This window comes from Etheostoma spectabile, chromosome 21 (assembly GCF_008692095.1).
Source record: "Etheostoma spectabile isolate EspeVRDwgs_2016 chromosome 21, UIUC_Espe_1.0, whole genome shotgun sequence".
Lineage (NCBI taxonomy): Eukaryota > Metazoa > Chordata > Actinopteri > Perciformes > Percidae > Etheostoma > Etheostoma spectabile.
The window spans coordinates 23,839,006-23,860,823 of record NC_045753.1 but is presented as its reverse complement, the minus strand read 5'-3'; the positions used below and the strand labels follow the sequence as shown (position 1 = coordinate 23,860,823).

The 21,818-nt window shown below is 43.6% G+C and overlaps 1 protein-coding gene and 1 long non-coding RNA gene across 2 annotated transcripts in view; one reads left to right on the top strand and one right to left on the bottom strand.

Moving 5' to 3' along the window:
• The first annotated feature begins 5,586 nt into the window (after positions 1-5,586).
• Positions 5,587-6,073, top strand: LOC116671402 (uncharacterized). Its single transcript, XR_004327262.1, has 3 exons — positions 5,587-5,671; positions 5,981-5,983; positions 6,021-6,073. It is a non-coding gene; the product is annotated as an uncharacterized LOC116671402 (long non-coding RNA).
• Positions 5,915-21,818, bottom strand: part of LOC116671400 (zinc finger protein 345-like) — a 19,398-nt gene continuing 3,494 nt past the window's right edge. The window contains exons 3-5 of the mRNA XM_032502638.1: positions 18,779-18,953; positions 17,527-18,308; positions 5,915-6,882 (exon numbers count right to left, since the gene is read on the bottom strand). Coding sequence (XP_032358529.1) covers positions 6,198-6,882; positions 17,527-18,308; positions 18,779-18,953 — 1,642 coding nt within the window. The 3' untranslated portion in view covers positions 5,915-6,197. The remainder of the gene's footprint in view (positions 6,883-17,526; positions 18,309-18,778; positions 18,954-21,818) is intronic.

Below are 21,818 nucleotides of genomic sequence, written 5' to 3'. Positions count from 1 at the left end.
AAGCTCCTGTGTCTCCTCCCTGTGCTCCTGCTGCCACTTGCAGAAAAACACCGCTCCCGGTCAGAAACAGCCAATCAGAGCCAGGAGGACTGCCTTAGCAGTGTCAATTAGTCTCGTGTACGCGCTGCCCATACCCCTCCCCCGCACAGCGCGTACCACCGTTCAAGCTCCTGATTGCTAGTGCACTGCTGCTGTGCTAATCGCGGAGAAACAACTTTTCAGGAAAACTGCCAATTTCTCGATTGACACCTGCTCAGAAAACAAAGACGGGCAAACAGAAGAAGACCGATGATGAAGAGCGAGCTAAAAAGACAGAATTAAACCGAGCCCGAAATAAAACGAGGGTCAACATCAGAGCGGGTTTTCAGAGGTGGAGGGAGCTACGCCTCCTGGAAGGATTCAACACGGATTCTGAGCTAGCGTTAGCCACATTTCTGCTCGACATGTAAGTGTCCCTGCTTGATTTGTTTCATGTTTTAAGAACTACACAACAACGATATCACTGGTGATAGCGCTAATCTCATTTAACTCTGTAGCTTGTTGCTAAGTCTAACAGTTAGCTTGTTAGCTTGTAGCACGGCAGGAATGTTGCTAACTCCTTCACCCTCAGTAAGCAATATTGTTTCGATACCTACATTTAGTAAGCCAAAATGTTTTTTTGTCGGTCAAAATTAAATGTAGCTATGATGAAACTGTTGAAAACATACACGTTTTCTTCCCCCTCAGGGTGTAATTCGTAAATCAAATGTCTGACACACATTCTTTGTGCTCCTTGAACAGGTCGGACATGGCCCAGACACAGAGGCACGTGAAGGAATCGCCTGTCAGTCCAAATCTAAATGTTCAGGATTTCCTTGTGCAGGAGTACTTTGCAAAAAAAGCTGATTTATTTTACCCATGTGCAAAATAAAACTTAAGACATATTTCTAAGATGTTGTTATTCCTTGGCTTCGTCAGTGATTCATCATTCCTACTGAAAGTTTAGCGTTTTAAATTGATCCAAAAGGTAATTCAGTAATGTACTGTGTAATGTGCTGCTTTAGATCCAGAGATGGGAAGTAACGAAGTAAAAGTACTTCATTACTGTACTCAAGTAGATTTTTCTGATATTTTTACTTTACTTTACTACTTATTTTTGTGGCAACTTTTTACTTCTACTCCTTACATTTTAACACAAATATCGGTACTTTCTACTCCTTACATTTTACAAAATTGGCTCGTTACTTTCGTTTTTATAAGCGGTTATGTCGGAAAATAGCGCGGACACGCGTCACACACCGCGAGCGGGTGCGCGCGCCACACGGAGAAAAAAGTGAGAGAAATTAAAAAGAGACAAGCTGTCCCGAGGATAACCAGCTGAGATTGTGTGTGTGCGTCTTTGAGAACTGTAAGTCGTATAACTCATGTTGTCAGTTCACTTAAGCCTGTTACTGGTCTATAGTTCTTCACATTTAAAGTAAGTTAGCTAGTGGTTCTGATGTGTTCTTCACCTGTTAGCTAGTGGTGTTGGTGTGTTCTTCACCTGTTAGCTAGTGGTTCTGATGTGGTCTTTACATGTTAGCTGGGTTGCACGTTGGTCTTAATGAAGCATCAACACTTTCACAGCTTTATTTGCATGAGTTTTTTTTTTTGGACCAAACTTCAGATTCTGTAATTCAATTGACAAGTGGATGAAACTTAGCTAGAGAGAAGTTGTCTCCGTCTGTGTTTTAACAGACACACCTGGGGTGAAGTTGGAAACCAGAATCAGCTTTAATCCAGTCCTCATCTAGTCCTCAACCTTCACATCATTTCACTGGAGTTATCCTTATTATTGTTTACGTCATCAATATCATATTCAATCTAAATGGATGGGAATATTTCTACTGTACGTTGGCGCTAACGTTAACACATAGTAGCATGAGGGCGACATGATTGAAAATGAAGAAAACAGCGAGACATTCCCATCATCCTCCGCCTTATCTGAGAGAGATGTTTGAGACAGGAGACATCAAGAAGGACTCCTGGCCAATGTGCTGGGGAACTTCTTCATTAATGTCTGTTTAGTCATTCATATTTTAATCCTTTATTTTATTTCCAGAAGCCGTATTTGAGCAAATACATAAATGTAGATTCATTTACATGTCAGGGGGAAAGATTAAAAATAGAAACTGGATCTGTGAATTCTCACAGAATCACAACTGAATTCATATCTTGCTAATAAGTCAGAATCTTATTAACCTGGAGTCCCAGTTTCTGTCATAATAATCATATATGTTATGTTTTAGGCCTATTGGCAGACATCCATTTAAAATGTAGCCTTTGTCATATTAAGACATGTCCTCCATGTCCACTGAAGTTCCTCAGCGTCTCTCTAGTAACATTTGTGTGCTCCAGGTAGCTTTACATAAGAAATGGTTGTCATTTGCAAGGCTACTTTTACTTTTATACTTTAAGTAAATTTTCAAGCCTGTACTTTGTTACTTTTACTTGAGTAAAGAAGTTTAATCATTACTTCCACTTTTACCGGAGTATTTTCTAACACAAGTATCTGTACTTCTACTTAAGTACGGAAAGTGAGTACTTTTGCCATCTCTGTTTAGATCTCACAAATGAGCGATTACATAAAAAATAATTTTAAACCCTTTCATTGAAATTTTTTTTTACATAAAGTATTCAAAGTTTTAAAAGTACAGCACACAACAGCCCTACCCTCTGAGTAAATCCCCTGTACTGTCCATGAGGATGTGGAAAGCATCGGTGGCCCTGCTTACTAACCTGCGCGTTCACGGCAGGCCCCGCTGTGGAGGAGGAGCTGTGGAGGGAGGAGCTGTGGGGGAGGAGCTGTGGAGGGAGGAGCTGTGGAGGGGGAGGAGCTGTGGAGGGAGGAGCTGTGGAGGGAGGAGCTGTGGAGGGGAGGAGCTGTGGAGGGGGAGCTGTGGGGGAGGAGCTGTGGAGGGAGGAGCTGTGGAGGGAGGAGCTGTGGAGGGGAGGAGCTGTGGAGGGAGGAGCTGTGGAGGGAGGAGCTGTGGAGGGGGAGGCTGTGGAGGGAGGAGCTGTGGAGGGAGGAGCTGTGGAGGGGGAGGAGCTGTGGAGGGGAGGAGCTGTGGAGGGAGGAGCTGTGGAGGGAGGAGCTGTGGAGGGGGAGGAGCTGTGGAAGCTGGGGAGGAGCTGTGGAGGGAGGAGCTGTGGAGGGAGGAGCTGTGGAGGAGCTGGGAGGAGGAGCTGTGGAGGGAGGAGCTGTAGCGCAGCAGAGAGCAAGGGGGCGGGACCTGTAAGGTGTGCTTGTTCAAATTTTTAGGCTAAGTCCACGTTTACTCAGAACTCCCTACTGCAGCTTTAAAAGGTCAAAGGTCACACCTAACGAATATTATAAAGTTTAAATTGTTTCTAATATTTAGTTCATACATTCATCAAAACAATATTTATCATGGGTTATATAGCACACTTTAAGCAGTATATGTATATATACACACACACTGTAATCTCCCAGTCGACTAGTCGATTTATTGGTCGATACGTTCTGGCTCGGCCAAAATTCTGATTGGTTGTTTTTTTGCCGTGTTATTCATCAGGTGGAAGCATGGACCGTTACGGTCTATGGGTGGAAAGCACTAACTGCTAATAGGGGTGTTTACAGAGCATCCCTGTTTCACAGGTAACAGTCTATCTTCAGAAAACCCCCCTTGTTTTCTCTTTTTTGGATTAGCCCGACCCACTGAGGACAGGTTGAAGAAAGAACTAGAAAGCCTTGTTTTAGTGGTTTGCTGAATATTTATTTAACTGTGAGTGTTTAGTTTCCAGTCAGTCCTCCTCCACCGTGTCGAAGACATCGCAGTGTGGCAGAATTTTACAAAAACAGATAATGGGAAAAAGTTGGATGCAAAGTTTGCAAGCAACAGTTTGCATTTCGCAGCTGGACTACAAACATGGCGTCTCACCTAAAAACGGTGAGTAACCTGTCTGCGTTAGGTTGGCCTGTCTGTTTGGAGGAGGCTATATGAACATATCAGAATTGGCATATTTCATAGTCTAATCATCATTTTATAACTACTGGCGCACCTACCGGACCCCCCCCAGACTTGAGCATTTTAAACAGGTGGGTTATTTAACCAGTTGTTATGAAGTGTATAATATATATATATTTATTATTTATAGACCAAAACCACTTCCTGGTACCAGGATGTTAATGTGTTTATTCCTGATGTAAAGTCTGGATTTTTTTACACGAGGGTCTACGGACAATGACTCAAGGAAATGTTCAGGAACACATAATCAGAATCAGCTTTACTCGCCGGGTATGAAGACACATACGAGGAATTTGACTCAGGTTGGAGCTATGACACAGCACCAGCACACGCTTTCTCCAAAAGAAACAATGCAGACAGCAACATAATAATATACAACATAACATCACAACATAATAATATACAATACAACATCACAACATAATAATATACAATACAACGTCACAACATAATGCACAAGATAACTCACAGTTCATGTGGTCACATGAAGGAATCTTTTGAGGTGGGAGAAATCGAGGCAGTCAGACGGATACGGGGCAGGATGGGGGGGGGGGGGGGGGAGTGTATGGTGTGTGTGTGTGTGTAAGATAATGAGTTGTGTGTGTGAATATGAAGCGTCAGACTGTCTGTGTTGTTAAAAACTCAGTTCATCAGCGTGTCCTTGAGGATAAGCCAGTGCACAGGATGAGATAGGAGTCCAGCTGCAAGTTATTTTCCCGCTAGGGAGAAGGTGTGTGTGGTGGGGGGGGGGGGGTAGCTAAGCAATTTCCGTCCAGTTTAGGTTGACTCGGTGGAATTTGTTTGAATCAATGTCCATCACTCAATTGCTACCGCCCACAGCGTCATACGTGCATCCAGTTCATTTAGTGGTTTTGTCGGTCCTTCTACCTTTTCTGCCAGACCGGTGGTCACACGAAGCAACTCCACCGACTGGGCCCTGATGGTGTTAATCCCCCTCTGCCCCCCCCCCAGACCGGTCTGAGATGTTAGAGACAGTTCACAGGACTGGTCAGCCCTCAGATGTAAAACCTTCATCCTCTCAACCACTCCGTGTAGGCACTCTTTAAGTTCCCCAGACAGCTGGTGGGTGAATTTGCTGGCGGCTGTCTTACAGATCTTCCGATAGGTCAGCGAGACCCCAAGGTCGAGGATCAGGGGTCCCACCAACAGAATTACAATTATCCAAATGTCTTCAACGTCCTCCACAGTGAGAGCGTCCAGGCAGACCACCTGCCAATTCTCCCTGGAATTGCGAGCGTAGCTTGCAGGGAACGTCCCACTGGGGCAGACCGGCTCCCCCTGGGGCAGACCGGCTCCCCCGGTGAAGCATGCTTGGGTGAAAAGAATCTTGTCAATAGCGCTGAGTGACCAGTTAATCAATTCCATGTCAAATGTTCCAGGAAAACAGCAGGCAGGGGACAACAAAAATCATCTCAGCATCTGACTGCTGATATATTAATAACCACCTAAATAAACATGTTTTACCCCAGACAAGCTAGCATTAGCTTAGCTCAGGACAGTCACGGGACTCATCTTAAAAGAAGGATTAATGTTACCATCTGGGATATTAAATACGCTTTCATAACAGTTAAATATAGTAGAAATCTGTTTATCTGTGAAATGTTCTTCCATGTTGCTTTGTTTAGCATTTTCTTCCCATGAACGTCCAAAAGCAGGACACAAATCTGTTTCTACGAGTCTTTAAGATCACTTGTTGGTCCAAAGATGGCGGCGGCACAGACGCAGTTTAAACACATGAACTGCACGAGTTATTTTTAGAACAGCAGACATGTTCTGATTAAAGAGTCCCAGTTATGAGGATGTCCTTCTTTTCATCGTCTTCAGGGACAATAGACTAAATATTCCAGCACTTTGACAACACCGTAGTAAACAGAGATGTTAAGAGATAAGAACAAATACTCCTCCGTTGCAGCATTAGTGAAACAGCGCTAGCAGTTGAACCCTGACCTCAGAATGTTTTATTATAGGAATAAAAGCTCATTTTGAGTGGAGTTAACCCTTCAAAGGGAGGGAGCGTAATACGTAGTTGTAGCCAGGATAACATCATGCTGCTCAGAAGATAAAGTTACTGCTGGTCAGCCTTCAATGTGGAGAGAAGATCAGAATATAACAACACAGCTATCAGGGCATGAGGAGGAGAGGAGGAAACAGCTTGGCTCTGAAACATGTTCACACCGAGGCAGAGTGAACGCGCTGGTGTTTTTTCAGGTTACTACTCTGAGAAAACATTTTTCCACATCGTTCACACCAGTACGGTTTGTCTCCAGTGTGAATGCGCTGGTGAGATTTAAGGCCACCACTATGAGAAAATGTTTCCCCACATTGTTCACAGCTGTACGGTTTCTCTCCAGTGTGAATGCGCTGGTGTCTTTTAAGGTGACTACTCCGATAAAACCTTTCCCCACATTGTTCACACCAGTATGGCTTCTCTCCAGTGTGAATGAGCTGGTGTCTTTTAAGGGCACTACAATGAGAAAAGGTTTTCCCACATTGTTCACACCAGAACGGCTTGTCTCCAGTGTGAATGCGCTGGTGAGATTTAAGGTGACTGCCACTAAAAAAAGTTTTCCCACACTGATCACAGCTGTACGGCTTCTCTCCAGTGTGAATGCGTTGATGTGTTTTTAGGTAACTCTGTAATATGAAAGCTGCCCCACATTGATCACAGCTGTACGGCTTCTCTTTAGTGTGAATGCGTTGATGTTTTATTAATGAACTCGGTTGTGTGAAAGCTGCCCCACATTGATCACAGCTGTAAGGTCTCACTCCAGTGTGCAATCTCTGATGACTCTTTAAATTTCCTGATGTTGTGAAGGATTTGTCACAGTCCTGACAGCGGTGACGTTTGACTCCTCTTCCTCTCCGTTTCTATCAACAGAAAAACCAAGAGAGTGAGTTAGTGAGGTGCCATGCTGTAGAGCTCTATCTTAAACTAGAAACAACATTTAGAGCATGTCTATGGAACATCGTTTGACTGACTCATTACCTTTCTTAATTACCTGCCAACATCTCCATTAAAATCAAACTTGCATGGCCAGCAGTATTGGGCAGTAACGATACTAGTTTAACTACTTCCCAGTAGCGTCACTGGTGTCTGAATCAAACAGCTTTTCAGAAGTTTACCTCTTTTATTGAGCAAGTAATGTGGTATTGTCCACACAAGCTCCATTTCCTCAAGCAGAGCTTTCTGCTGTGCTCTGGAATAAAACTGCTGAGCATCACTGATGCCTCTGACAAACACAGGCGCATATGTCGTGATTATGGATGTTTAAAATATAGCTTTGATGTATGTAAAGGCTCTGAGTCATCCAGGATATAGTATCCAAGAAGGATTCAAATCAAGGGCAAGTGGACTCGGTTAAAGGTTGTCAAGCACAAAAAGACAAGCTCAAAAGACAGTTGTTTTTTTGTTCCTAAAAAGCATTTTGGGGGTGTATTGGGCCACGCCCATTTTAACCAATCAGTACACCACTGTATGTGTGGCCTTAGGAGTGGCCCTAGATCAAACACTTCAAATTTGGTAAAGATCCCATGGGCAGTTCATAGAGAGATATTTACCTTTGTAAAGATTTGGTCCAGAGTCTTAGAGTGGGATGAAACAAAAAGAATCTCAGGATTCACCTTGATAGTATTAAATTTTGACGAGATATGCAAAAGATTTGTCTGGATCTCTGTTTACAAAAAAATAAATCATATTTTGTAACTTCCTCATTTGGGAACCAAAGAAAATGAATCTAGTAAGGTATTGTACCAGCAACCTCAGGATGCTATATGCCAAGCTTCAAGTCAATAAACCCAAGACGAGTTTGAAAAAGTAGGTTTTGGATATCCACGCTTCCCTTGATCAAAACTTCATCACTTGACGTCGGCCACATCCGTTTGGGGTCGGGATGTCTGTCAAAAATCGTGAAATGTGCAAAACATACTTTTTCAGACTCGTCCGGGGTCTCGTGGTTCTGCCTGAAGCTTGGCGTAAAGCGTCTTAAGATGGGCGTTACGAAGAACTAATAAAAGAATTCTGTTTGGATTAAAAATGGTTAAGTTGTGAAAAAAACTATTTTTTGTAGCTAGCAACCCACGCAAACTTTTGGCTATCTTGTACAAATTAAATATTATTAATGTCAAACCTGAGATTTTGGTTTTCAATCCCATTCTGAGTTTGTCGAACAAATCTGTTGAATATTGCCCATCAGGGGGCGCTACACAATATATAAATCCTAAAAGATATTTGTGGAACCCTCTGTGTACATTTATTAATATTGAGATTAGATTTGTGGGACTCTTCAGTCTGGAGAACCCTCTTTCCTTCACTCACCTCCTCCTCCCTGACACCTTTCCTCTTGCCCTCCTTCTTCTTCTTCTTCTCCTCCGTCTCCTTGTGTTTCTGCATGTACTCGGTGATCAGGTCCAGGTCCAGGTTGTCTTGTGGCTCCCATGTGTTCTCCTCACTGGAAAGGTGAGAGCAGACAGAAGAACATCTCCTCACACTTTGTTTTTAGACAATCTATTCTCACTCTAATTAGCATTCCTATTATTCCTTTGTTCTGCTGCCATCTTGTAAGATTATTTGTGGGTCTGCCACTTAGTTTCAAAATACCAAACCTTCAACTTTGAGGGCATGATACCATGCTGACACTTATTTACAATATGTAAATATATTATATATCTCCGGACCAAGAACACCAAGTATTAATATTCTAGACTCATACTTACTCTGAGAACCCCTTCCATTTCAGCAGAAACTCTACTCTTCCCTTCACCACTCTGCGGTCCAACACCTTCTCCATCACATTCTCCTCTTCCTCCTTCACTGCTACAGGCTGCTCCTCCTCTTCCTCCTTCACTGCTGCAGGCTGCTCCTCCTCCACCTTCTTGCCCTTCGTTCCTGCTCCGGTCGCCATCTTGCTGTCTGCTGGAGGTGCCTTTGGTAGACCCGGGGGGGGGGGGGGCATGCAGAGATAATGATACAAGGGTTAGAAGAACTAATGGAGGTGTGAGTGAATTCTAGCTGACCATGTTTTACTAGATTAAATCTTGTGTTTGATGGAGAAGATGCGAGGGCTGATGAGGGACCGATCCACAGGACTACAGAGTGTCAAGGATCTCCTGCATTCAGACTGAAAGAACTACAAAAATGGAAGGCCCAAAAGTCATTAACTGGAGCTCCAAGCTACATGCACAGTAGCCTGGACCAACCACACTTCATTCAGCAGAACATCTCCAGATGTTCCTGTGTGGAAATGGAAAGTTCAGAAAGAGGTTTTGATGGAGCAACAAGGCCGGTCTGGTCTCTTCTTTAAGGGAAGAACTGGAAAGATTCCCAAAGAATATGTTAACTTTAGCTAGGGCTGTGCAATTAATTGAATTTTGATTTTGAATCCAACAATCACAAAAATAGTATAATCAAGAAATAGATAGTTATAGGGGGAGTGTATGGTGTGTTTGTAAAATAATGAGTTGTGTGTAAGAATGTGAGCGTCAGACTGTCTATGTTGTTAAAAGCTCAGTTCATCTGCATGACCTTAAAGAGATAACCAGTGCAGAGGAAAGATAGAATGGCCAGCTGCTGGTTGTTTTCCCGCTCGGGTGAAGGGCGGTTGGGGGGGGACAGTTTAAACAATTTCAGTCCAATTTAGGTTGACTCGGTGGAAATTTGACCTCAGCGTCATGCGAGCATCCAGATCACGTAGTGATTTTTGTCAGTCCTTCTACCTTTTCCGCCAGACCGGTGGTCACACGAAGCAACTCCACCGACTGGGCCCTGATGTTATCAATCCCCTTCTGCGCTTCCACGGTCCGGTCTGAGATGTTAGAGACAGTTTACAGGACTGGTGAGCCCTCAGATGTAAAACCTTCATCCTCTCAACCACTCCATGTGGGCACTCTTTAAGTTCCCCAGACAGCTGGTGGGTGAATTTGCTGGCGGCTGTCTTACCAATCTTCCGATAGGTCAGCGAGACCCCAAGGTCGAGGATCAGGAGCCCCACCAACAGTAGTACAATTATCCAAATGTCTTCAACGTCCTCCACAGTTAGGACGTCCAGGCAGACCACCTGCCAATTCTCCCAGGAATTGCGAGCTTAATCTGCAGGGAACGTCCCGCTGGGGCAGACCGGCTCCCCCGGTGAAGCATGTTTAGATTAAAAAATCTTGTCAATTGCGCTGAGTGACCAGTTAATCAATTCCATTTTGAATGTTCCATGAAAACAGCAGGCAGGGGACAAAGAGAACAAGTTCCACAAGACAGGGTAGACAGACTGGGAAGGAGCCAGGCTGAGATAAGAGGGGAGAGGAGGAAAAACACGACTGCTCTCGCCAGAAGCAGGAAGAAGAGACAGAAATAATCTGTTGAAGATGTGTTCCCATTACGTGGTTTTGTTTGCCTTATACATATCCTTGTTTTGTAATTTGTAGTTTAACATGATCTTTTCTTACTCTGTGGACCTTTCCATATTTACATTAACTCTTTGTATTCTCTGTCTCTGAATGTGGTTTAAGATTATCAGGATACAGGAAGTCTGATTAATTAAAAGTAAATTTTTTCATTTTGGCGGGAGATTGGTGTGAAGTTCTGGTCCCAGAACACCGGACTTTCCTTTCCTGGACGGACTTATCTGAACCCAACCCACTAACTAATCCTGGTTAGTCTGTTGGTGCCTAACCTTAACACCACAACATCTCCACAACGCTGACTGCTCCTCGTTTTACACCATTTAAAAGAACGCCATATTTCCTCCAATATCTTACGAATGCACACGCATTTTGCATAAATTTTGCAATTTCTGTAAAATACATTAACCACATGAAGTGTATATATATTATATAGTTTTTCAAGTTTTGAGTTAATTTTTTTAATTTTCTATTGTTATCAATTTTGTTTAATCTTTTTTTTTAACCTATTCTATGTATATATTTATTCATGTTTTGCTTAATAAATTTACCCAATATGCCCTCTGAGAGTTCATTATCTTTTACTTAATTTTTAATAAATTTAGCATTTAGTTGTTTTTAACATCTGCAAAATATATAAACAAATACAAGTATTTCGTTGAATAAACTCATGGTAGATAAAAAGTTATTGTTACTATTTGAAGAGAACATGGTTATTCTTATACTGCCAGAGCAAATGTGCAGATTTTTATTTTATTCAAGAAACTGTTTCAGAAACAGATTTTATGTCAAATAGTCATAGTATAGTATGTCGGAAATTTAAAAAATATCAGTGTAGTACCTCAAAAATAAGTAAAAGTATAGTATAGTATAGTCAGAATAGTATGTGGAAACAATGATTGAAAAGACTAAGGTCGGTGATGTTGTCTTACTTTATCATTTCAAGTATTCATGGTTAAAAAACAGATGTTTACATTTGTCTTTAAGATAACAACTACATCCTGGGCTTCTGACAACCGGCCAATCACAGTCCTAGTATAGTATGTTGAAAAAAGTCATACTATAGTATGTGGAATAAAGTCACCAAAAAAAAAAAATCATAACAGAAGGTCTGACTGTCAAGGTCGGTCCCCGCTGGGTAGCAGCCCCCCCGAAGATTAAAGAGGAGTCTTAACTACCCTCAGAAAGCCGAGGTGAGAGAGAGAGAGAAATTAAAAGACTAAAACCAAGGATCAAGTCTTTTGGTCTCCTAGCTCACAACGAGCTCAGGTGGTTTTATTATTTAGTGAAAAATTAAAAAACAAGAACAAAATACAGAAATAATGTTTTCTCTTTCTGCCCTAAAAGCAAAGAGTCTCAAAACCAGAGACTAGATAAAACCTGATAAGTGGGTATCGCTGAAGAGAGAGGCCCCCCCCCCCCCCGGAAATCAGGGTATTTCCACCACTAGATTATCATACAGGGGGCCACAGCAGAAGACCGGTTCAGACCAGATCCACTGTTACAGCAAGTGATCCTTAGCACACTTAAAAGGTCAAAGGTCACACCTAACGACTATTATAAAGTTACAACTGTTTCTAATATTTAGTTCATACAGTCATCAAAACAAACAATATTTATCATGGGTTACATAGCACACTTTAAGCAGTATATATAAATATGTATATGTATATATATTTTAGCTGTGAGTTACACAGCACACTTCAAACAGTACACATATTTTTAGCTTTTCTTCTAAGCTTTTATATTTTTTTCTGTTTCTTCTGCTGATTTAAGCCTTGAACAATTTAAACAGGTGGGTTATATAACCAGTAGGGATGAGCGAGTACAGCATTATCTGTATGTGTATCTGTTTACCACATGAATTATCTGTATCCGTATCTGTACTCGGACTGGGCGGGGCCTAACCCGGAAGTGGTCAGATTTAACCCGGAAGTGGGTCGGGTTGTCTTGAAAAGGGCGGGGCTTTAACCGGTATGTTCTTTTAAGCATGCAATTGATATGGGTTGATCAGAAATTGTTATATTTATTGCTGATTAGAAACTATTTCCATGACAGAATCAGCATTGAGCTTCAGACCAGTGGTGTTGTCATGGTAACAAACAAACTATATAGGCCTACAGTATATAACAACAATAATTACAACAATGTGGTTGCAATTATTAAGTAAAATGTAATGAACACGAGTTTTCATACTCAATAATATAACTTTCTTTTTTCAACTTTTAATCATTTTTCTTGGGGGGGGGGGGTCTTTTTTATTTTCACACCAGGTATGTGTGAGTGTGTGTGTCTGTGAGTGAGTAAGAGAGAGAGAGAGAGAGAGAGAGAGAGAGAGAGAGAGAGAGAGAGAGAGAGAGAGAGAGAGAGAGAAACAAGAGAGAGAGGGGGGGGGGGGCGGGGGGTTGGAATGTGTATCTTAATTTGTAATATTAATTATTTATACCGCAACTCCCTTTTAAAAAAAATATAAAACACAGCAAGAAAGTTTCAGACACTCAAAAAAAAACTCCGACGGCAGAGATGCAACGCAAGTCCGATTCTACCAACACCGGGTCTGAACCAACCCCACGTTACCAGAAGTCTCCTGGTTGCTAGGTAACCAACCCCACGTTACCAGAAGTCTCCTGGTTGCTAGGTACTAGTTTGAACCGAGGTATGAAACAAAGCTGAAGAAACCCTAAATGTTAACGGGACATCCCCGCGGACCTGAGAAGAGACACGTTCACTTCTCTGTGTCCTGAGTGTGTGTGAGAACAGCCGGTCGGACACAACCGAAAGGAATCTTATATCTGTCGATCAAGCCGGATGAAACTAATCAGTTAGCTAAACTTCAAATGTGCCTTCAGGATATTAAAACCTGGATGACCTGTAATTTTCTAATGTTAAACTCAGATAAAACGGAAGTCATTGCTCTGGGACCCAAGCACCTCCGTGACGCATTATCCAAAGATATAGTTACTCTGGATGGCATCACCCCGGCCTCCAGCACCACCCCGGCCTCCAGCACCACCCCGGCCTCCAGCACCACCCCGGCCTCCAGCACCACCCTGGCCTCCAGCACCACTGTGAAGAATCTTGGAGTCATCTTTGATCAGGACATGTCCTTTAATTCCCACATAAAACAAATTTCAAGGATTGCCTTTTTTCACTTACGTAATATTGCAAAAATCAGGAATATCCTGTCTAAAAATGATGCAGAAAAACTAGTCCATGCATTTGTTACTACTAGGTTGGATTACTGCAATTCTTTGTTATCAGGCTGCTCGAAAAAATCCATAAAGACTCTACAGCTGATCCAGAATGCTGCAGCACGTGTTCTGACAGGAACCAGGAAAAGAGATCACATCTCTCCTGTTTTAGCTTCTCTGCATTGGCTTCCTGTAAAATCCAGAATAGAATTTAAAATCCTTCTCCTGACCTACAAAGCTCTTCATGGTCAGGCATCATCTTATCTTAAAGAGCTCATAGTACCTTACAACCCTACAAGAGCGCTGCGCTCCCAGAATGCAGGATTACTGGTGGTTCCTAGAGTCTCTAAAAGTAGAACGGGAGCCAGAGCCTTCAGCTATCAGGCTCCTTTCCTGTGGAACCAGGTTCCAGTCTGGGTCCGGGAGGCAGACACCGTCTCCATATTTAAGAGTAGGCTTAAGACTTTCCTTTTTGATAAAGCTTATAGTTAGGGCTGGCTCAGGAGAGTCCTGAACCATCCCTTAGTTATGCCGCTATAGGCAAAGAGATAACTGTTGTTGTAATTAAGCACTATATCAATAAAATTGAATTCTCTCTCTCTCTCTCTCATAGCCACCTCCGCTAGACAGTGGGATGGTCATGTCTCTCTCTCTCTCACTCTCATAGCCACCTCCGCTAGACAGTGGGATGGTCATGTCTCTCTCTCTCTCTCTCTCTCATAGCCACCTCCGCTAGACAGTGGGATGGTCATGTCTCTCTCTCTCTCTCTCTCTCTCTCTCTCATAGCCACCTCCGCTAGACAGTGGGATGGTCATCTCTCTCTCTCTCTCTCATAGCCACCTCCGCTAGACAGTGGGATGGTCATGTCTCTCTCTCTATCTCTCATAGCCTCCACTCTGTCTCTCTCTCATTGCCACCTCCGCTAGACAGTGGGATGGTCATGTCTCTCTCTCTCTCTCTCTCTCATAGCCACCTCCGCTAGACAGTGGGATGGTCATGTCTCTCTCTCTCTCTCATAGCCACCTCCACTAGACAGTGGGATGGTCATGTCTCTCTCTCTCTCTCTCTCTCTCTCTCATAGCCACCTCCGCTAGACAGTGGGATGGTCATGTCTCTCTCTCTCTCTCTCTCATAGCCACCTCCGCTAGACAGTGGGATGGTCATGTCTCTCTCTCTCTCTCTCTCATAGCCACCTCCGCTAGACAGTGGATGGTCATGTCTCTCTCTCTCTCTCTCTCTCATAGCCACGTCCGCTAGACAGTGGGATGGTCATGTCTCTCTCTCTCTCTCTCTCTCATAGCCACCTCCGCTAGACAGTGGGATGGTCATGTCTCTCTCTCTCTCTCTCTCTCTCTCATAGCCACCTCTGCTAGACAGTGGGATGGTCATGTCTCTCTCTCTCTCTCTCTCTCTCTCTCTCTCTCTCATAGCCACGTCCGCTAGACAGTGGGATGGTCATGTCTCTCTCTCTCTCTCTCTCTCTCATAGCCACCTCCGCTAGACAGTGGGATGGTCATGTCTCTCTCTCTCTCTCTCTCTTTTAGACTGCTGGGGGACTTCCTTTGACACACTGAGCTCCTCTCTTATCTATCTTTCTATCTTTCCATTTGTGTGCATCTATGTTCCAGAAATGCTTGTTACTAACCTAGTTCCGGGGAGTCATTCCCCGGAGTCCTTATATTCTTTTCCCCCCCAGCATGTTTCCTCGGATCAGGGAGGCGCCAAAAAATCAGGGTAGCAGCTGTCCATGGTCCCGCTACATGTCCTGCGATGCCATGTTACATCCTGCTACGCTCTGCGGTGCCCAGCTACGTCCTGCTGTGCCTTGTAACGCCCACAGTGCCCTGCTATGCTACAAAGAACTACTACAAACAAACTCTTCATTCTAATCCCAACCGGTCGTCAGACACCGCCTCCCAAGAGCCTGGGTCTGACCGAGGTTTCTGCCTAAAAGGAAGTTTTTCCTCGCCACTGTCGCACCATTGCTTGCTCTGGAGGAAAAAACTGGAACTGTTGGGTCCTTGTAAATTCTGGAGTGTGGTCTAGACCTGCTCATCTGTAAAGTGTCTTGAGATAACTCTTGTTGTGATTTGATACTATAAATAAATTGAATTGAAATTGAATTGAATCTGTGTGTGTAGGGAGGGGCGCTGGGACTAGCCTATCACAGAATAATGTAGGGGGGGGCACTGGGACTAGCCTATCACAGAATAATGTAGGGGGGGGCACTGGGACTAGCCTATCACAGAATAGTGTAGGGGAGGGGCACTGGGACTAGCCTATCAGAGAATAGTGTAGGGGAGGGGCGCTGGGACTAGCCTATCACAGAATAATGTAGGGGGGGGCACTGGGACTAGCCTATCACAGAATAGTGTAGGGGAGGGGCACTGGGACTAGCCTATCAGAGAATAGTGTAGGGGAGGTGCTGGGACTAGCCTATCACAGAATAGTGTAGGGGAGGTGCTGGGACTAGCCTATCACAGAATAGTGTAGGGGGGGGGGGTGCTGGGACTAGCCTATCACAGAATAGTGTAGGGGAGGGGCGCTGGGACTAGCCTATCACAGAATAGTGTAGGGGAGGTGCTGGGACTAGCCTATCACAGAATAGTGTAGGGGAGGGGTGCTGGGACTAGCCTATCACAGAATAGTGTAGGGGAGGGGCGCTGGGACTAGCCTATCACAGAATAGTGTAGGGGAGGGGCGCTGGGACTAGCCTATCACAGAATAGTGTAGGGGAGGGGCGCTGGGACTAGCCTATCACAGAATAGTGTAGGGGAGGGGCGCTGGGACTAGCCTATCACAGAATAGTGTAGGGGAGGGGTACTGGGACTAGCCTATCAGAGAATAGTGTAGGGGAGGGGTACTGGGACTAGCCTATCAGAGAACGGAGACACAGTCAGTGGAGACTTATTCAATCCGAGTACAGATATTGACTCGCATTACTCGGATAATACTTGTACTCGGCAAAAGTGCTTTATCCGTACCGGATACTCGTTTCAGCCGGGTACTCGGCTCATCCCTAATAACCAGTTATTATGAAATATATATATATATATATATATATATATATATATATATATATATATATTATTCTGATGTAAAGTCGGGATTTTTTCACATGAGGGTCTACGGACAATGACTCAAGGAAATGTTCAGGAACACATAACAATCATCTCAGCATCTGACTGCTGATATATTAATAACCACCTAAATAAACAAGCTAGCATTAGCTTAGCTCCAGACAGTCACGTGACACATCTTAAAAGAAGGATCAATGTTACCTTCTGGAATATTAAATACAACGCTATCATAACAGTTAAATATAGTAAAAATCTGTTTATCTGTGAAATGTTCTTCCATGTTGCTTTGTTTAACATTTTCTTCCCATGAACATCCAAAAGCAGGACACAAATCTGTTTCTACGAGTCTTTAAGATCACTTGTTGGTCCCAAGATGGCGGCGGCACAGACGCAGTTTAAACACATGAACTGCACAAGTTATTTTTAGAACAGCAGACATGTTCTGATTAAAGAGTCCCAGTTATGAGAAAGTCCTTCTTTTCTTCGGCTTCAGGGACAATAGACTAAATATTTCAGCACTTTAACACCTTAGTAAACAGGATGTTAATAGATAAGAACAAATACTCCTCCGTTGCAGCATTAGTGAAACAGCGCTAGCAGTTGAACCCTGACCTCAGAATGTTTTATTATAGGAATAAAAGCTCATTTTGAGTGGAGTTAACCCTTCAAAGGGAGGGAGCGTAATACGTAGTCGTAGCCAGGATAACATCATGCTCCTCAGAAGATAAAGTTACTGCTGGTCAGCCTTCAATGTGGAGAGAAGATCAGAATATAACAACACAGCTATCAGGGCATGAGGAGGAGGAGGAAACAGCTTGGCTCTGAAACATGTTCACACCGAGGCAGAGTGAACGCGCTGGTGATATTTCAGGTTATTACTCTGAGAATACATTTTTCCACATTGTTCACACCAGTACGGTTTGTCTCCAGTGTGAATGCGCTGGTGTTTTTTCAGGTTATTACTCTGAGAAAACATTTTTCCACATTGTTCACACCAGTACGGTTTGTCTCCAGTGTGAATGCGCTGGTGAGATTTAAGGTTACTACCCCGAGAAAAGGTTTTTCCACATTGTTCACACCAGTACGGCTTCTCTCCAGTGTGAATGCGCTGGTGAGTTTTAAGGCTATCACTCCGAGAAAAGGTTTCCCCACATTGTTCACAGCTGTACGGCTTCTCTCCAGTGTGAATGCGCTGGTGAGATTTAAGGTGACTACTCAGAGAAAAGGTTTTTCCACATTGTTCACAGCTGTACGCCTTCTCTCCAGTGTGAATGAGCTGGTGTCTTTTAAGGTTACTACTCTTAGGAAAGATTTCCCCACATTGTTCACAGCTGTAAGGTTTCTCTCCAGTGTGAATGCGCTGGTGTGTTTTTAGGTAACCCTGTTTTGTGAAAGCTGCCCTACATAGATCACAGCTGTACGGCTTCTCTCCAGTGTGAATGCGTTGATGTATTTTTAGCGAATCCTGTCGTGTGAAAGCTGCCCCACATTGATCACAGCTGTAAGGTTTCTCTCTAGTGTGAACTCTCTGATGAATCTTTAAATATCCTGATGATGTGAAGGATTTGTCACATTGTTGACAGCTGTGATGTTTGGGTCCCTCTCCTCCTCTCTGTTTCTATAGCAACAGACAAAGAGAACATTTTAATTTTTCATTGATAACGAAATGAAGGAAAATGTTTGCCAATTGCAAACATGTTATTATGGAAGCAAATGTAATTTTCATGACTTTTATGAGTTCCGAAATAGTCTACATGTTCAGGTAAGTTGTAGTGAAATAAGTGTAATGCTGTAATGAAACAGCGAGAGGAAGCGTGGCAGATGATGGCGGACCGCCTGAATGTGGAAGCAGCCTAAAAACAGACATTTACTGACCACTGCTCTCAAACTGTCATAATCTCACCACTCAAGGAGTTAGGATAATAATCATTTACTCTAATTAACAGCTGTAGCCTACTCTTTGCCTTAAAGTGAGCAGAAGATAATGTGAGTCAGGAGATTTACCATGAAGAGAAACCCCGAGCTACGTATCAATGATAGATAGATTTCTGTGACTTCAGTCTCGAGTACCCTCTTTCCTTCACTCACCTCCTTCTTCTTCGTCTTGCTCCCTCGCTCCTCTGAGTCTCCCGAGGCCTCCCTGACACCTTTCCTCTTGCCCTCCTTCTTCTTCTTCTTCTCCTCCGTCTCCTTGTGGTCCTGCAGGTACTCTGTGATGAGGTCCAGGTCCAGGTGGTCTTGTGGCTCCCATGTGTTCTCCTCACTGGAAAGGTGAGAGCAGACAGAAGAACATCTCTGTTCTCAGTAAACGTAATACAGCATGTTTTCTGCCACATGGCATTGTGTTGCCGTTGGTTACGTCCCACTTAGCAACACAGTAACACAACAGAGACTTTATTTATTGATACTGATTGATTTCAGTGTTGATCGATCCAACACCAAAGATTCTTTTGTCCCTTAAAATAATGTTTCAGTTGTTCATTAACTCATTGGAATGAGACATGAGAATAATGTTTATTTATTTATTTAGGACAATGAACATCAATCAACATTTCTGTAAATGCGCCAGTGTTAGCCAATCGGCTATTCTTCATACGTAGTCCTAGTTACCCAGCATGCATGTCTTTATGGTGGGAAGAAACCGGAGCACCCGGAGGAAACCCACGCAAACACGGGGAGAACATACAAACTCTGAACAGAAAGGCCCGGAACGACCAGGATTCAAACCAGGAACCTTCTTGCTGTGAGGCAGAAGTGCTAACCACTTAGCCACCATGCTACGTGCTGCTGGATGGAAACAGTAAAAGAAGAATTCACCTCCCAACCTGTAGGGGGAACGATGAGGAAACAGGTTTTGGTGCCTACTGTAAAGGTGCTGGTTGACAAGTAGCTAATGCTAATGCTAATGCTAATGTAATTCAACACGCTCTTTTATTTTTAGTCTGATTGTTTAGACCACGGCTAACAACTCTGGGCTAACCCACACATTCATCAGTAACGTTAACTGTATAGACGAATAATCTAATGGTAATTTAGCGAGCTAGCTAGCTAGCACCCCCCCCGTCTTCTGTCTCCCGGCGCTGCAAGGCTTCAGTTAGGATGAGAGCTGATACCAGCCCCCCCCACCGGGGACACGTCCACAGTCAGCCCCCCGCAGCTAGCAACCATCCACTATCTTACACACACTAATATATATATATATATATATATATATATATATATATATATATATATATATATATATATATATATATATATATATATATACATACATACACGAGGATCTGAATGATCCAATGTTGTCCTAAATGACTGATGGGGATCAATAGAATCCACCTGTGTGGGATCAGGTCTCTGTAGAAATGCACCTGCTCTGTGATAGTCTCAGGGTTCTGTTGAAAGCCCAGAGAGCATCATGAAGACCAAGGACCACACCAGGCAGGTCCCTAATACTGGTCTGGAGAAGTTTGAAGCCGGATTGGGATCCAAAAAGATTTCCCAAGCTTTAAACATCCCAAGGAGCACTGTGCAAGCCATCATTTAGAAATGGAAGGAGTATCAGACCACTGCAAATCTACCAAGACCTGGTAACTGTAAACCTTCAGCTCAGACCAGGAGAAGATGATCAGAGATGCAGCCAAGAGGCCCATGATCCCTCTGGATGAACTGCAGAGAACTACAGCTGAGGGGGGACAGTCTGTCCAGAGGACAACAATCAGTCGGACACTGCACAAATCTGGCCTTCATGGAAGAGGGGCAAGAAGAAAACCATTTCTCAAAGATCTCCATAAAAAGTCTTGTCTAAAGTTTACCACAAGCCACCTGGGAGACACCAAACATGTGGAAGAAGGTCTCTGGTCAGATGGAACCACAATGCAAAACGATATGTTTGGCGTAAAAGCAACACAGCTCCTCACCCTCAACACACCGTCCCCACTGTCCAACATGGTGGTGCAGCATCATGGTCTGGGCCTGCTGTTCTTCAGCAGGGACAGGGAAGATGGATGCAGCCAAATACAGGACCATCCTGGATGAAAACCTGTTGGAGTCTGCTAAAGACCTGAAACTGGGACGGAGATCTATCTTACAACAAGACCATGATCCCAAACATACAGCAACATCTCCAAAGGAACGGTTCCCAAATAAACGGATCCAGGTGTTAGAACGGCCAAGTCAAAGTCCAGACCTGAATCCAGTCCAGAATCTGAGGAAAGACCTGAACCTGCTGTTCACCAACGCTCTCCATCCAACCTCACTGAGCTCCAGCTGTTGGAGGAAGAACTCAGTCTCTGGATGTTAAACTGATAGAGACGTCCCCCAAGAGACCTGCAGCTGGAATCCAGCAACAGGGGGCTCTACAAAGTCTTAACGCAAGGGGGACGATCATTTAGCACGCACCACTTTCAGATTTATATTTGCTAAAAAAAGTTTAAAATATCCAATAGATTTCGTTACACTTCACAAATGTGTCCCAAAAAATAAAATGTTCTATCTTTATGTTTGAAGCCTGAAATGTGTCAAAAGGTTGAAAAGTTCAAGGAGGACCAATACTTTCACAAGGCACTGTATACACACACACACACTCACATATATATATATATATATTATATATATATATTTATACACACATACACACTCACATATATATATCTGAGGACCAAGAACACCAAGGCTGAATCCCATTCCTTCCCCTTACCCCTCCCCTAGCTTTTGCGCGTTAACGCGGGACCTAGTGCTGGTCCAATACGTATTACGAGCTAGGGGTAGGGGATAGACCTAGGGGTAGGGGATAGACCGAGGGCTGTAGACCCCTTGGGACCTAGTGTGGACTCGACCTCACTAGAAAACACACAGGCAGTGTGTGGCTGCTGCATCGACCAGAGAGACACATGAATGTAAGTACTTTCAGCTTAAATAATTGATTAAAAAGTTACGACAGTCTTGTTTTGTGGTCTATGCAGTCCTGTACATGTGTACTTGCAACCATGTTCCTAACTGAAACTTTTTAAAAATCGCTAGCTTGCAATGCTAACGCTAATTGCTAACGCTGATTTGCACAACAGTCCCACATATTTCTGCCCTGAATGGACTGTATACATCGCATAGATTGTATAGCTAGATATATATA